We start from the raw sequence: 14,379 nt of genomic DNA on the forward strand, positions 1-14,379 counted from the left end.
ACGAACAGTTACATGAATTTCAGTCAATTACCGTAAACACATTAAAACACTGGCTTGGTCCTTAGAGCTCCACCACTGCTGTTGGATAAAAGTGAGTGCTGGGTCAAATCTTGAAAAACAAACAGTGCTATATGAAAAATTAGAGCTCGTCCTAAGGGAGACATAAACAGGGGGAGGCCTGCAGTAATCTGCCAACGTGTTATTCCAGCACAGATGGTTGACCAGATGTGAAGGAGAATCAGCGAGTGTGTTTTCTGTGGCAGAAATTTAGCCTTCCCTCTGATTATGAGTGGACATACAGTGTGTATGGGGTTGCATTGAACTGTTGAACTGTGTGGTCAGTTATGTTTGTCAGCTTGTAAATGCATGAATAATCAGACAGATTTGCATACAAGATGTCCTGATATCAAGAAAAACAGGTGAGACGTGTGAAAATTGTGTTGTTTACCACTGATTTTGTTTCTTTGAAAGTAGCACAATGCCTCAGGGATCCAGAACCCCTTTCATAGAATGTGTAATAAACACAGAATAAATTACAGTATCTATTTTAGCTACTAAAGTACGATTATGTTTAAACACTCAAAGTTTCAGACATGTTTGCTAAAATACAATCTAAAGAAAGCACTGATTGCCTGATGACCAATTAGCTTTTTAAATGGATCTAAATTTGCAAATACTGACCTACACTGTTTTAACAGAACAACACAGAAAAACGCAAACCAATTATATTTACTGTTCCTGAACCAATATGACGATCCTGTACAAGTTGGTTGTCTTTAAAAGCATTGTCCATGTTAGCTGGAAGGTAGAGTTATGTTGTGTTTATTTAGGTTTAAAAACAAATCTACTTTCATTCAAAATACAGCACATTTTTTCACAGTGTTAAACTCATATTAGAAAATGAATTTCCTGCCAGGCTGTGAGGTTCCACCAATTTATAGGCGTTGACGCTAGTACATATTTTGCATGGTCTTATGCACATGGCTGCTGTAAGTTGTTAAAGTGTAGCCACAGGTAATAAGAACTTACACTTGGGGTGGTCTTTCTGAGGGACAACAGTATCTACATAACATGGATAGCAGGCCAAATGTACAGTACATAACATGAGTGACTGCACTGATAGCGTAATACTGCTTAGGCTTTTTGCTGCATTTGGCTCAGGGCATGGCCTCTAATCAGGTTAAGTTATTAAGACCTCAAATGGGGACAGAAATAGGTCAAGAGGAGCTAAACACACAGACACACACGTGCGCACGCGCGCACACACACACACAGAGGGAGTGAGCGAGAAAGAGAGAAAACGTGAGCAATGAAGCCCGTCAGAGAGAGCGTCATTTTGCTTCAGTGTATCAGGAGCAGCGCGTGACACTATGCATCCAGCAGAGCACCGATTTCTGTTATGTAAGATTTACTCACCATAAACCTGGATTTTTTTGTGTTTGTGGACAGAAGGCTGGGCATAAGGGATTTTTCCTTCAACCTGAAGCTTTTTAATTCCAGTGGAGGATACTTTTATATTCTGAGACCTTGAAATAAATACATTTTCATTTTGTGATTGCATGTTTGCATCTAAGACGACGCTTACATGTTTTTATGGATAGATTGGTGTGGCTAGAAAACACATCAGCAAGCAGAAGAAAGAAGAAGCAATGCTTTGTGCGTGATCTTTCATTCAGCTGTTTTTTTCTGATGGTTGCTGGAGCATGAACATATAAGCCCTCAGGATCTGGACTTTGATTTAGATGCATAACTCTGTTTCCTTCTAAATCTTTCGTCACTACATCTCTGCCTCAGGCCTGCTGCTGCTGCAGCTGTGCATTTGCTGGTGGAGTGAAAGATTGTGCCAAGAGTAGCAACAAGAGGCTTTCTTTTCAGGGAATTATTCAAGCGGTCGTGAACCTAGGAGCAACAACATCAGAAAAGGAAAGAGCTGTGGAGTGCAGAATTTCCTCAGGGAGTGGAGTAATTTATCTGTTTTCCACTTTTAAACTTTTATATTTCTGCTCATCTTCTTATCTTCTTCTTTTTCAATTACCCCTACTTTCAATTTGTTGATCATGCAAGTTTTTGTTCTTTCTTCTTTCACCTAATCATCAGGCTCAGCTGTTGTGGTCGATTTACAACATTTTCTGTTTTTCAGACTTCACTCTTTGCTCTCTTAATCCAAGTATTGTTATTTGGCTTGTCTGTCTATCACCTATAGACAGATTGAGTACACTCGCAGGATCTGTTTGTGAAAGGTCCACACCCCTCCCTGGGAAGCCCAAACCTAATGAGGATTTTCTGTGCTTTTCACCTTATCACCCGCGCATTCTGTCATCCCTCCTGCTGCTGTGTTATGCCCTGCCTGTCTAATGTACCTTCTGTCACACACATTTTGGGAATCTCTGCATCTATGCCAGTGAACCATTCTCTGTTACCTCTGGAGACCCGGCAGAGAAGAACAAACTGCAGCAGAGTTCAATAGAAACGGTGCAGACAGAGGAGGCATGGTCGCTCATCCTGGTGGAGGGTGTTAGGAGCGGAGGGTGACTGAGGGTGGGTGATGGCTCCTCTGTGGAAGGTCATGCTGTCTAAAAGCAGCCCACTGTACAGAGACTCTCTGTTCTCTTTCTCCCTGTGGGAGTGGAAAGCTCAGGAGAGAGAGCTGTTGCTGCTGAAGAAACACACCGACAGGGAGAGGAGAGCAATGCTCACACAGCTCGACAAGTAAGACAGCACAAAAAAAGAAACATGTTATCAATTTGAAACAGTATAGCAAGGCTTCTGTTATTTTAGTTACAGTCATGTTTATGCATTAACTATACGAGCAAAGCATCTAGTTTGTTTAGAGTAAATGTTGGAAGTGGGGGAAACTGGCAGACTACTGCTATCATAAGAGATCAATATGTTGTTCTGAGTGTTTGCCTTCATCATCTGATGAATGTGGCCTTCACACTCACCAAATCTAATCTCAGATGATTATCGTTGATGGCTGTTGACCAGTGTGTTCGTCTTTTTCCATTCTTTTATTAGAGTTCAGCAGGTTTGGACAATCAGTGCTGTTCTAGCTGCTCTAGTCTTCCAGCACCTTACTAATCTGCTTGGTTGGCTATTTCTTGAATTCGTCTGTAGTTTAGTAAAAACAAACATGAAGGTCAAAAAGGATAATTTGTGGTTTTTGAGAAGTAATATTCATAACACTGCTCAAAAAAATAAAAGAATAATTTTCCATCAGAGTATAGCATGAAATCAGTAAAACTTCTTGGATATTGTTCTGGTCAGTTACGTAGGAGAAGGTGTTGTTATTCAGTTTCAGTTGTTTTGGTGTTAATTAAATTAATAACATACTAAATGGCAACTATGAGACAAGCCCCAGATCAAGAATAGTTTCACAGATGTAGGACACTGGCATTTTTTTCCTCCTCATCCATCTTCTTTCACTAGTTTCACATTTGGATAGGGTCATGAGGGTGGCCTGACATCCACTAGTGAGCTCTGGGCACCATGGAGCCCGGTAGCCATTTGCCATAGAATACCATAATTGACAAGTCCACCATTAGGACCCTGTGCTTTTCTCATATGAGAGCATGTTCACCCTGAGCACATGTGAGAGATATTGGTGGTAGGTCAGTGATGGTCTGGAAAGACATATCCTTGGAGGGACACGCAGACGTCTACAGGCTGGACATCAGCACCCTGACTGCCACTGGGTATGAACCTTGCTGGTGCAGTGGGTGCTGGGATCCTCCTAGTGCATTACAGTGCCCACCCTAATTACTGGTTAAAGACCATGGATGGATGGGGCCAGTTTAGCTCAGTGGGTGAGCAGGCAGCCCTGTCTGCCAGAAAGTAAGAGCCTGGGTTGCTTTCCTGTCTGTCCACACTGTCTCTATCCAATAAAGGCTAAAATGCACCCCAAAAAGCTGTGGGAGGATATAAATGTCTGCTCCTGACAGCTGTGGGCTTGCTCAAAAAGATTTTAGAGCTCACTCTTTACTGGACTGGACAGAGTACTTTTCCCATCAAATTCCTGTCTTTATACAGAGTTAACCATGTGGGGGGAAGCCAAAGTACCCGGAGAGTACCTACGCAAATACAAAGAACATATAAACTCCACACAGAAAGGCAAAGTTGAACTCAGTAACTTCTTTCTGTGAGGCAATTGCTAATCACTGTGCCACCGAGCTGCCCAGTTGATGATTTCATTTATTAAAGGGAAAAAGCTACGCAAAGCTAAATGGAACCATGTGAGAAAGTTGCTGCACCCTGGAGCCCTCCAAAACCTTCCATCCATCCATCCTTTTAACCAACCTCCATCCATTACCCTTCCACCACTGTGTTTGTCTAATGGTGTGACATTTTATGAAATGCTGTGTTTGTCATGATTACATGAATACGAAACCCAATGAACAGTGTCAGACGAAGGGCAAACGTTTGTCTATATAGTTCAGGATCAGCGAGGGTGTGTGAGCCGGAGTTTCATTCAACATCAGCGGTGAGAAAGGGTCTGTGAACAGGTAGACATTTCATTAGCTGATGATGGCAGATTGGGTTCCAGAACTGAGGAGTCGAGCACAGTGGAGGGTGGAGAGTTTCACAGGAGTGAGTCGGAAGGAGGCGAGCACAAGGAGTGAAGCCATCTGTGAGCAGGAAGGTCCTTGTGACTGAACAGGTAAATCGTTCTGACCAGTGACCATGGGGTGCAGTTAGAGATGGGAATTGATACCAATTCAGCAATTGCAATTCCATTATTGATATCACTTATCGATTCGATTCCTTATTGATTCAATTATTGGTTCTCATTGGTTCCACTTTGAGAGTCACCACCAAAGCAGCTAAGCAGCATATCAAAGACTTTACGTTTGTGCAAATTAATTGCATGCTGTGTGGTTAAATACCTGTGCATGAGGTATTTCCCCTCTTTTTTGTGATCGTACCGCTGCTTAAGTAAAGGCAAAGCGTCTGACAGTATGCAGTCTTGATGGATAGTGGGTTGCAGGCAGAGCCCAAGAGAGTACCTCAGTCCAAAGGTGGAGGCAGAGGAGGAGCTGCTCAAAAACCACCTGGACAAGGAGAATGGAACAAAACTACCCAGTTTGCCCTGTATGCTGATGGTTACTAGTGTTGTGTCCAAAGTCCAACTTTTGTATCTTTAGTCAATAGAATCTCTTTCCGTAAGTCTTGAGGCTCATCAAGATGCAAATATGAGCCTTTGTGTTCTTTTTGGTGAGCAGTGGTTTTCCTTGGAACGCTCGCATGGATGCCATTTTTGCACAGCCTCTGTTGAATTGTGAACCTGACCTTCCTCCATTACTGAGCCAGGTCAGGCCTGCAGGTCTTTAGATATTGTTCTGGGTTATTTTGTGACTTCCTGGATGTGCCATCAATGCATTTCATGGGAAGGCTCACAATTGTTCCGACTTTATTCATTTGTGGAGGACCATGGGCCTGAGTTCCAAAGCCTTAGACTTTCTAACCCTCACAAGACTGATAGATGTCAATGACTTTGTTACTTCAATTTGTCAGAAAGGTTCTGTTGAAATTATTTCTTCATTCATCGGGTGTAGCAGTAATCAGGCCTGAGTGTGGCTGGTGAAATTGAACATAGCTTTCCAAAAACTGTGTCAATCACATTTAATTAATAAATTTAACAAAGTGGGCAGTTACTTTTTTCACATAGGTCAAGGTAGTTCTGACACGTGACTTTTATGTAATATTAAAATTAGTTTGATGATCTGAAACGTGTGACATATATATATACATATATATATGTATATATATATGTATATATGTATATGTGTATGTGTATATATATATATATATATATATATATACATATATACCAGAGGCGCAAAACACCAGCTACTGGTAGACAGAACAGTCAGCCGAGACTGCAAGACCAGACTGACCAACCTGTGCACAGCCTGGATTGATTACAAGAAGGCCTATGACTCAATGCCCCACAGCTGGATACTGGAATGCCTAGAATTGTACAAGATCAACAGGACCCTAAGAGCCTTCATCAGGAACTCAATGGGGATGTGGCGCACAACACTAGAGGCCAACTCCAAGCCCATAGCACAAGTCACCATCAAGTGCGGGATCTACCAAGGAGATGCTCTGTCCCCACTGCTGTTCTGCATAGGCCTGAACCCCTCAGTGAGATCATTAACAAGACTGGCTACGGATACCGACTACTTAAACGGAGCGGTTGTCAGCCACCTCCTGTACATGGATGACATCAAGCTGTATGCCAAGAGTGAACGAGACATCGATTCACTGATCCACACCACCAGGTTATACAGCAATGACATCGGGATGTCATTCGGGCTGGAGAAGTGTAGTCGGATGGTAACAAAGAGAGGGAAGGTAGTCAGAACTGAGGGGATCGAACTACCAGAAGGCAACATTGCAGACATAGAGGACAGTTACAAGTACCTGGGGATCCCGTGAGGCGAATGGGAACCATGAAGAGGCCGCTAGAAAAGCTGCAACCACCAAGTACCTGCAGAGGGTCAGGCAAGTCCTGAGGAGTCAGCTGAACGGTAAGAACAAGATCCGGGCTATCAACACCCACGCCCTGCCCGTGATCAGGTACCCTGCTGGGGTAATAGGCTGGCCAAAGGAGGAGATAGAAGCCACTGACATAAAGACAAGAAAGCTCCTTACCATGCATGGAGGGTTTCACCCCAAGTCCAGCACCCTGAGGCTGTACGCTAAGCGGAAGGAAGGGGCCGAGGACTGGTGAGTGTCAGCACCACAGTCCAGGATGAGACAACGAACATCCAAGAATACATTGGGAAGATGGCCCCAACTGACCGAAAGTGCTCAGTGAATACCTCAGGCAGCAGAAACCCAAGAAAGAGGAGGAAGGCGAGGAACCATCATGGAAGGACAGGCCCCTGCACAGTATGTACCACCGGCAGATAGAGGAGGTGGCTGATATCCAGAAATCCTACCAGTGGCTGGACAAAGCTGGACTGAAAGACAGCACAGAGGCACTGATCATGGCAGCACAAGAACAAGCTCTGAGTACAAGATCCATAGAGGCTGGGGTCTATCACACCAGGCAAGACCCCAGGTGCAGGCTGTGTAAAGATGCCCCAGAGACAATCCAGCACATAACAGCAGGGTGCAAGATGCTAGCAGGCAAGGCATACATGGAACGCCATAACCAAGTGGCCGGCATAGTGTACAGGAACATCTGTGCCGAGTATAACCTGGAAGTCCCGAGGTCAAAATGGGAGATGCCCCAAGGGTGGTGGAGAATGACCGAGCTAAGATCCTGTGGGACTTCCAGATACAGACGGACAAAATGGTGGTGGCTAACCAACCGGACATAGTGGTGGTAGACAAACAGGAGAAGACGGCCGTAGTGATCGATGTAGCGGTTCGAATGACAGCAATATCAGGAAGAAGGAACACGAGAAGCTGGAGAAATACCAAGGGCTCAGAGAAGAGCTCGAGAGGATGTGGAGGGTGAAGGTAACGGTGGTCCCCGTGGTAATCGGAGCACTAGGTGCGGTGACTCCCAAGCTAGGTGAGTGGCTCCAGCAGATCCCGGGAACAACATCGGAGATCTCTGTCCAGAAGAGCGCAGTCCTGGGAACAGCTAAGATACTGCGCAGGACCCTCAAGCTCCCAGGCCTCTGGTAGAGGACCCGAGCTTGAAGGATAAAAAAACCGCCCGCAGGGGCGTGCTGGGTGTTTATATATATATATATATATATATATATATATATATATATATATATATATATATATATATATATATATATATAAATATTGAAGGGGACAAATACTTTTTCACAGCATTCTATGGACTATGCAAGAACACATATTCAAGAGAAACAGATGATGTGAGGCATATAGGGATGCATAATTTATTTCTTATAACTGTGCATATGCAACTTGTGTTATTATTTGTGTGTTGTGCTACTGTTGTTCCTTCTTGACTTCTAGCTGCATAAACCCTTTCTAGTTTTTCTTCAGTGACTTGTGTAATGTCAGTCTAGATTCTTACACATGTGATCTGATGCAGTGTCATGTATGTGTTAGTCACTAAGAGGCTTCCCCAAAGCAACATGATGCAGTCAGCAAAGCCTTTTGTGAGAAGAGCAGGCAGGTGACTCACACACCTGGTACAGCACTACTTAATAATACTTATCCTTTAAGTCACATGGAGACAGCTCATGCAGCTACTACTCTCAGATTCCTTAGCACACAGAAATCAGGCTTCAGTACTTTTAAACATTTTACCTTTCATTTTAATTTGTGTGTGTGTTTCTCTGTGTGTGTGTCTGTGTGTGGGGAAGCGGGGAAGCGGGGAAGCGGGGGGGGGCTATAAATGCTGGTTTGGCAGAATTGATCAATAGATTGTTATCTGCACATTATTTGTGGCCTAATAATTAGGGAGTACAGAGGAGGATTGCATTTTAGCTATATCTGGCACGATAAATATATTGCGCATTGACCATGGTGTGTGTGTGTGTGTGTGTGTGTGTGTGTGCACGTGCATACAGGCTCAGTAAAGAGCTGCAGCAGAAGGACAAGGTCATTGAGTCTCTCCGTGCCAGACTAAACCAGCATCAGCAGCACCATCATCCTCATCGTTCTGACACACCCTGCAGCGGTCACGCCCTCTCTGATACCACCGACCAATCAGATCGCATCTCTTATGTGTCCGATGAGCATGGATCCACAATTGAGGACCTGGAGTTGTGCTCTGATGTGGATGCTGCCAGTGAGCTTGGTCGGGATGAATCACGGACGTCTGCCAAAGTGAGCACAGGTGGGAGTGTTTTTCTTTCTTTCTTTTTTTAACCAACACAATCCAGAGGGAATTCCAGTTATGAATATTTGTGTAATTCCATGCAAATATTACTCATTTGTGAGGAAATTGCAATTGATGATCTGTTTCCAGCAGAGCATTTACATACATTTTAAGGCTCTTGAGAACAAAATGAGCAAGTCCCGCACTGCAGTTTTGCCATTTGACCTTTGCAGTATCAACTCTTTATCATAAAATGCATAGAATCAGTGTTTTGTGTACGTCTTTTCATTTCCAGATTGTCACCATGGAACAGTGTCACGCCATCCATCTATCCCTCCATCTATCACCTCATCTCACAGAACCCAGTCCTGTCATAGCTGCTCCAGCATGCAATCCACCAGCTCCCAACACACAGGCATGCAGAGTCAGACAGGTAGGAAGGACCCCAGAAAATGTCCTTCAACTCGTGTAGATTGCAACTGCTCCTTCCTGTATCTTTCTTTATTCTTTGCTTTTTTGTGTCTGTCTATCATATTTACCTTCCCCTTTTCTCCCAGCTCCTGTCTCAGTTTTCAGCCCTACTTCCTTTCCCACTTCCCCCACTTCCTCCACCAAGAAGACACGCTTGCCCTTCCATCCTCGCCCTTCCAACCTGCGAACCCGTTGCCAAAGCAGTGGGGGTATGGGTTTCTCCCTGACTGAGGTGCACCAGGAGCTGCAGATGTTACAAAGGCAGCTGGCAGACAAAGGCAGTGCGTCATGTCTGTGCATGCTTTTGTGTTTGACCCACTTCAAACTTAACAAATTAAATGGAGTGTGCAACCAAGAACTGATTCCTTCCAGAAACAATCCTTTGAATTTCTTTACAAAATTAAGCAGCTGCTGGTGAAATAAAATGCATTTAGTCTGCCTAAGAGTAACGATTACTCAACAATTGCTGAATGCTTCAGAAGTCTAAATCATTAGAATCGATTTAGACTTCTACAGGGCATCTTTTTGGACCCTATGACATAACCTACATAAGATGGCGATGTCATTGGCCACATTTATGCTTGTGCTGGTGCATTATATGGTAATTAGTGCCCCATAAAATACTGGGGCATGATACCAATGAACTACTTTGTATTGTTTACTTTCTAAAAGATATGTGGGGGATTTGTTAGATCAGCATAGAGGCTGATTTTATGCTCTGATTTGGTTGCAGATCCTGAATTTCTGACATTTTGTGTGTCTTAATAAAGAGCATCACATAATTAGAGCACATAACATGTTGCATTTAGTTGTACTCTACTAATTTCTCGATATTTACCTCTGAATTGTACACTATAATGAAGTTATAAGATGGCTTCTTGTAGTTAAGCAGAGAGGGAGCTGACCAGCTTTAATAATTCATTTCTCCCCAACTGCCCTTGTCTCTTTCTTCTCACTGTCATCCCTTTGCCTTTATCTTTAACACACTGTACTTTCTTACTCATTAAGCAACTGTTCTGCACTTGATGTTTAATGAAGCCAGAGCCTCCAGCTGGAGAGGGATTCGCTGTGATCTTAAAACACTGATGGGAATTAGAGCTTTCAGAAAGCCCCAACCAGACAGATTTCATTTGGCTGATTAACAAACTTGCTCCCGATGTCAGGAGAAATCCCTTCATCTTGCTCTTGGTCTCTCTAAGACACACACACAAAAAACAGACCATGTATTTGCACAATATATAAGCTATCCGCTTTTCCTTTAGTTGTTTCATTAAATCTTCTCATCCTCTGCAGGGTTTTCTACTCCTCAAGCCAAACCGCTTCAGGGTTTCCCATTTGTCTACCAGCAGCCGGACTCCTTTGACTTACTGCCTCTCTCCTACCAAGGACTCCAACCTTCTCCTTTCAGCAGTGCTGCTAGCAACAGTAGTCTGGATGCCAGCTTGACAATGAAAGCTGGGGCCAGCCTCCTGGAGAGCAGTGCATTGTGGGATGTGAGCTATGGAAATCGAGCAGTGAGAACTGGGGCTGACCTGTCATCAGGATCCTCAGGGTACCAGTCAGGCAACAGTCACACAGGTAAAGCTTTAATGTGCCTGATGGGTTCTTTGATTTATGGGTGTTTATGTTTAGAAAATTGTTCAGTGTTTTGTATGTACAAGTTCCGTACTGACACTAGGGCCTGGGTATGCTTATGTAATATGTTTTTATCAAACTGGTGGAGTAAAATAGTCTAAACTGTATTTCCTTAGCTGGGACATTAAATGCATATTCTTATTCTTATTTTCTTATAGCCTTAAAAGAAATACTAAGAAAAAAACAACAAAAATTGCATAACACTGGGCTGAAATTAGTTTGGAATATTTGTTTGCAAAATGGTCAAAGACGAGATGTTATAGGTTTGTAATAAGTTTAAAAAATTGCAGACTTTTCAAATGAATACTATAAAAGCTCGGCTTCTGAATTATTCTTTCATTTTGCTGATGTATTGGGATCAAAGCCAGAAAAGACATGTAGATTTTTTGTTTTGTTTTACGAATCAAACATTCAATACATCAGGCTGTGAATGCACCTTCAGGCAACTTTTGTTGTGGCGCTATAAATAAGATCAAATTGATCTGAAACATATTGAATGTTTTGTGAGCGCTGTGTTGCAAATGAACTGAAATTTTAAATCATGTATAGGAAGTTTTATTTTATTGAACATGGATTAAATATGCAATAACATTTGAAAGGTTTTAGTTAAACACACATCCAGACATGTTTGGAATTAAAATACTCAAAAATCAGTCGCTGTTTTTGACAATTAATGATCTTTTTCTTGCCTTATTAGTTTATTAGGTGAGTGTGGATGGTGATTTCACAACGGACACTCACTCTGCACTTTGTCTGCTACAGGTTCAGACCTGATGAAGGAGCACTTGAGGGAAATCAGGAGTCTGAGGCAGAGACTGGAGGACTCCATCCACACCAACGACCGTCTCCGACAACAGCTGGAGGAGAAACTGGCCCGAACCACCACTGAGAAAGGTAACAGAGACAAACAAACACTGTTCGTGTTATCTGCAGGGCTTAAAGTTTTGAAAAGCATTGAATTTAGTTCTAACAAAATATGTTATAGAAATTTTATTGCTTTAAATTGAATTTACAAAGATGGTTTCTTCTGTCATTCACTTATTTTTCACTCCTCTGTCTCCATCTCCTCCAAAGGTGCTCCTACCAATATTTACATCCAGGGACTGGAATCAGTCAACCAGCTTGCCAGTGAGATTAGACTTCTAAAAGAGGAAAATGTTAGTCTACAAAATCAGCTGAAGCAGGTCACCAAAGGTACAGTACAATGGTTACTACCATGTCATAAGCTCAAGAGTCATTATTTATATTATTTATTCAGAATGTAAATGTGATTCTTCTTAAATATCACTGCCTGAAATCAGACAAAAAAATTCAAAATATCCACTCTGCTCTGTTGTTATGTATCATGCAGAGAGCACTAAGGAGGCAGAGCAGCTGAGGGAGGTGGCGCTCCAGGAGCGTTCCAGGGTGAAGGAGGTGGAGCTAGAGGCTGAGAAGTGGGCAGAGCAAACCAGGAAGCTCCAAACTGAGGCTGAAGCTCAGAGTCAGGAGATTTTACACCTGAAACAAGACAGACTGAGGAACCAGGAAACCATCAACAGGTAGTCTGTTTGTTTCTCTAGCTCTGTGCTTAATTTTTGTCACTGGAATACTTGGAGTCTAACACTTTTTAGACATTTTAGTGGGACTATTTTGAAGGAAACACATATCTTAAAGAAATCGTAGGTAATAAATAACATGATTTCATGCGTTTTATGAAATACCTCAGGCTCCAGCATGAGTTGACTGTTCTCCGGCAGCAGCTTTGTGAGAGCCGCAGTTTGGTCCATTCTCTTCAATGTGAGCTGCAGGTGTATCGCAAAAAGGGGAGAGTCACCACAAATGCGCCCACTGGTAAGAATCAACACACAGTCACCTGTTCAGATCAGTAAGCGGCTTTAACTCGATGTAGTGAAGAAAAGCATCCATCCATCCATCCACCCATCCACCCATCCATCCATCCATCCATCCATCCATCCATTTGTCTTTACTGAATTCAGAGACATTGTGGTGCTGGAGTCTATCATAGCAGTCAAGATGCAAGATACACTATGGACATGTGGCCAATTTATCGCAGGGCAGGAAAATGAGTAATGCAAAATTTCTCTAAGTATTCTAGAAGTAATATTTTTAATTCTAAACATGGTGCACACACAAAACTGTGCTTAAACAGTGCATAGAAACATGCACGTATCGAGAATTCATCAGTATTTTCCTACATTAATTTTTTTAATACTTTATAAACCAATTTAAAACTTCCCCAGACCACATGTATACCAGTCTGTTTTATGTTTTAAACTTATGTTGGCAATTATTTTGTTTTCCTGAACAATGTAAAAAAAAAATCATAGAGTTAAATAACAATAAAGAATTTAAATGTAACGTACAACACAAACAATTGAGTGAAAAAGTGTATGTTCAAGCTTTAGCCAATATACCTAAGCCTAAATGCTTAGCATATTAAAGCTGCATTTACTAAAAAGACTTGCATATTTGCTGGATGTCATCAATGGCATTCATTTCTTGTCAGTTTGCTACTTCCATTGCGCTGGAGGCTCTTCATCTCCTCCACCTGCTTCCTTCTTATATCTTATTTTTCATCTCTGATGAAAAACATTTCACGTTTCATTAATCAGCCAAAAAATTTTGCATGCACACTTATTTTGTTTGGATTATTTTACATATATTAATAAATGAACCCCACTGGCATCAATCACTATTTTCCAAGTGGGATTTTTTCTATGAGCTGCCATTCATAAAAGACGGCTGCTGGAATTATGTTTCTGTTTAGGGATGCAGTAATATGAAAACTGGTCCATGTGTGTGAGTTTGTGAACTTAAAAATTTCTTCAGAAAAGTGACACATTAGATGATTTTCACATTGAAGTTACAATGAGGACCTGCTTCTTTTCTTAATCTCTCGCTCCCACACAGAAGACACATTGTCTGCTTTCTTTGTTAATCACCAGTATTTGTGTGTTCTCTAACAGGTCAGGGCAGTGACAGCACAACAGTCTTTGATCCCAAAGAGCTGCACATTCAGCTGGAGCAGCAGCTGAGCAGAGAAGCTGACACGCAGCCTCAAGCCAGGAGGCAGCTCTTCAGCGGTCAGTATATCTGAAACACCTGGACTGTTTCTGAAAATCCTGACAAATATGGCAGATCACAGCACTAGAATTACAAAAATGTATCAACAAGGAAACTTTAAGGTCAGTACTGATGGGAATCTGTCTCCACAGATAGCGTTCCCTCTCCACCTGTGAGAGACACTGGACTTTTCAGTCCTTCCTCTCCTTTGCATGCTATGCAGAAACACACAGAGGAAACTGGAGCAACTGATCTGGGTGAGATATTTCAAGCAGCACTTGCACTGTGACGATGCAATCCTACCCATAATAATCATAACTTTAAGCATGAAAACATTATTCCGCAAGCTTTGTTCAGGTATCCCTCAGTGTGAATAATTTTACATGAAACCAGAAACTATTAGCAGTTGGCTATGGGGAACACTATGTCTGAGCAAAAAAGGAAATAACAGT

General features: G+C 42.4%; 1 protein-coding gene across 6 annotated transcripts in view; it reads left to right on the plus strand.

Annotated features, from left to right (window-relative positions):
- LOC116320837 (phosphodiesterase 4D interacting protein) overlaps positions 1-14,379 on the plus strand; it is an 86,151-nt gene that overhangs the window by 65,442 nt on the left and 6,330 nt on the right. For 5 of the 6 annotated variants that reach the window (XM_039601064.1, XM_039601059.1, XM_039601061.1 and 2 more), the window contains 10 exons: positions 8,505-8,773; positions 9,051-9,188; positions 9,313-9,507; positions 10,520-10,804; positions 11,624-11,755; positions 11,936-12,055; positions 12,213-12,402; positions 12,570-12,694; positions 13,831-13,947; positions 14,080-14,184. In XM_039601064.1, the coding sequence (XP_039456998.1) occupies positions 8,505-8,773; positions 9,051-9,188; positions 9,313-9,507; positions 10,520-10,804; positions 11,624-11,755; positions 11,936-12,055; positions 12,213-12,402; positions 12,570-12,694; positions 13,831-13,947; positions 14,080-14,184 (1,676 nt within the window). The remainder of the gene's footprint in view (positions 1-8,504; positions 8,774-9,050; positions 9,189-9,312; positions 9,508-10,519; positions 10,805-11,623; positions 11,756-11,935; positions 12,056-12,212; positions 12,403-12,569; positions 12,695-13,830; positions 13,948-14,079; positions 14,185-14,379) is intronic. The other variant, XM_039601062.1, reaches the window with a different exon arrangement.

The sequence above is a fragment of the Oreochromis aureus genome, linkage group 17 (genome assembly GCF_013358895.1).
Source record: "Oreochromis aureus strain Israel breed Guangdong linkage group 17, ZZ_aureus, whole genome shotgun sequence".
Classification (NCBI taxonomy): Eukaryota; Metazoa; Chordata; class Actinopteri; order Cichliformes; family Cichlidae; genus Oreochromis; species Oreochromis aureus.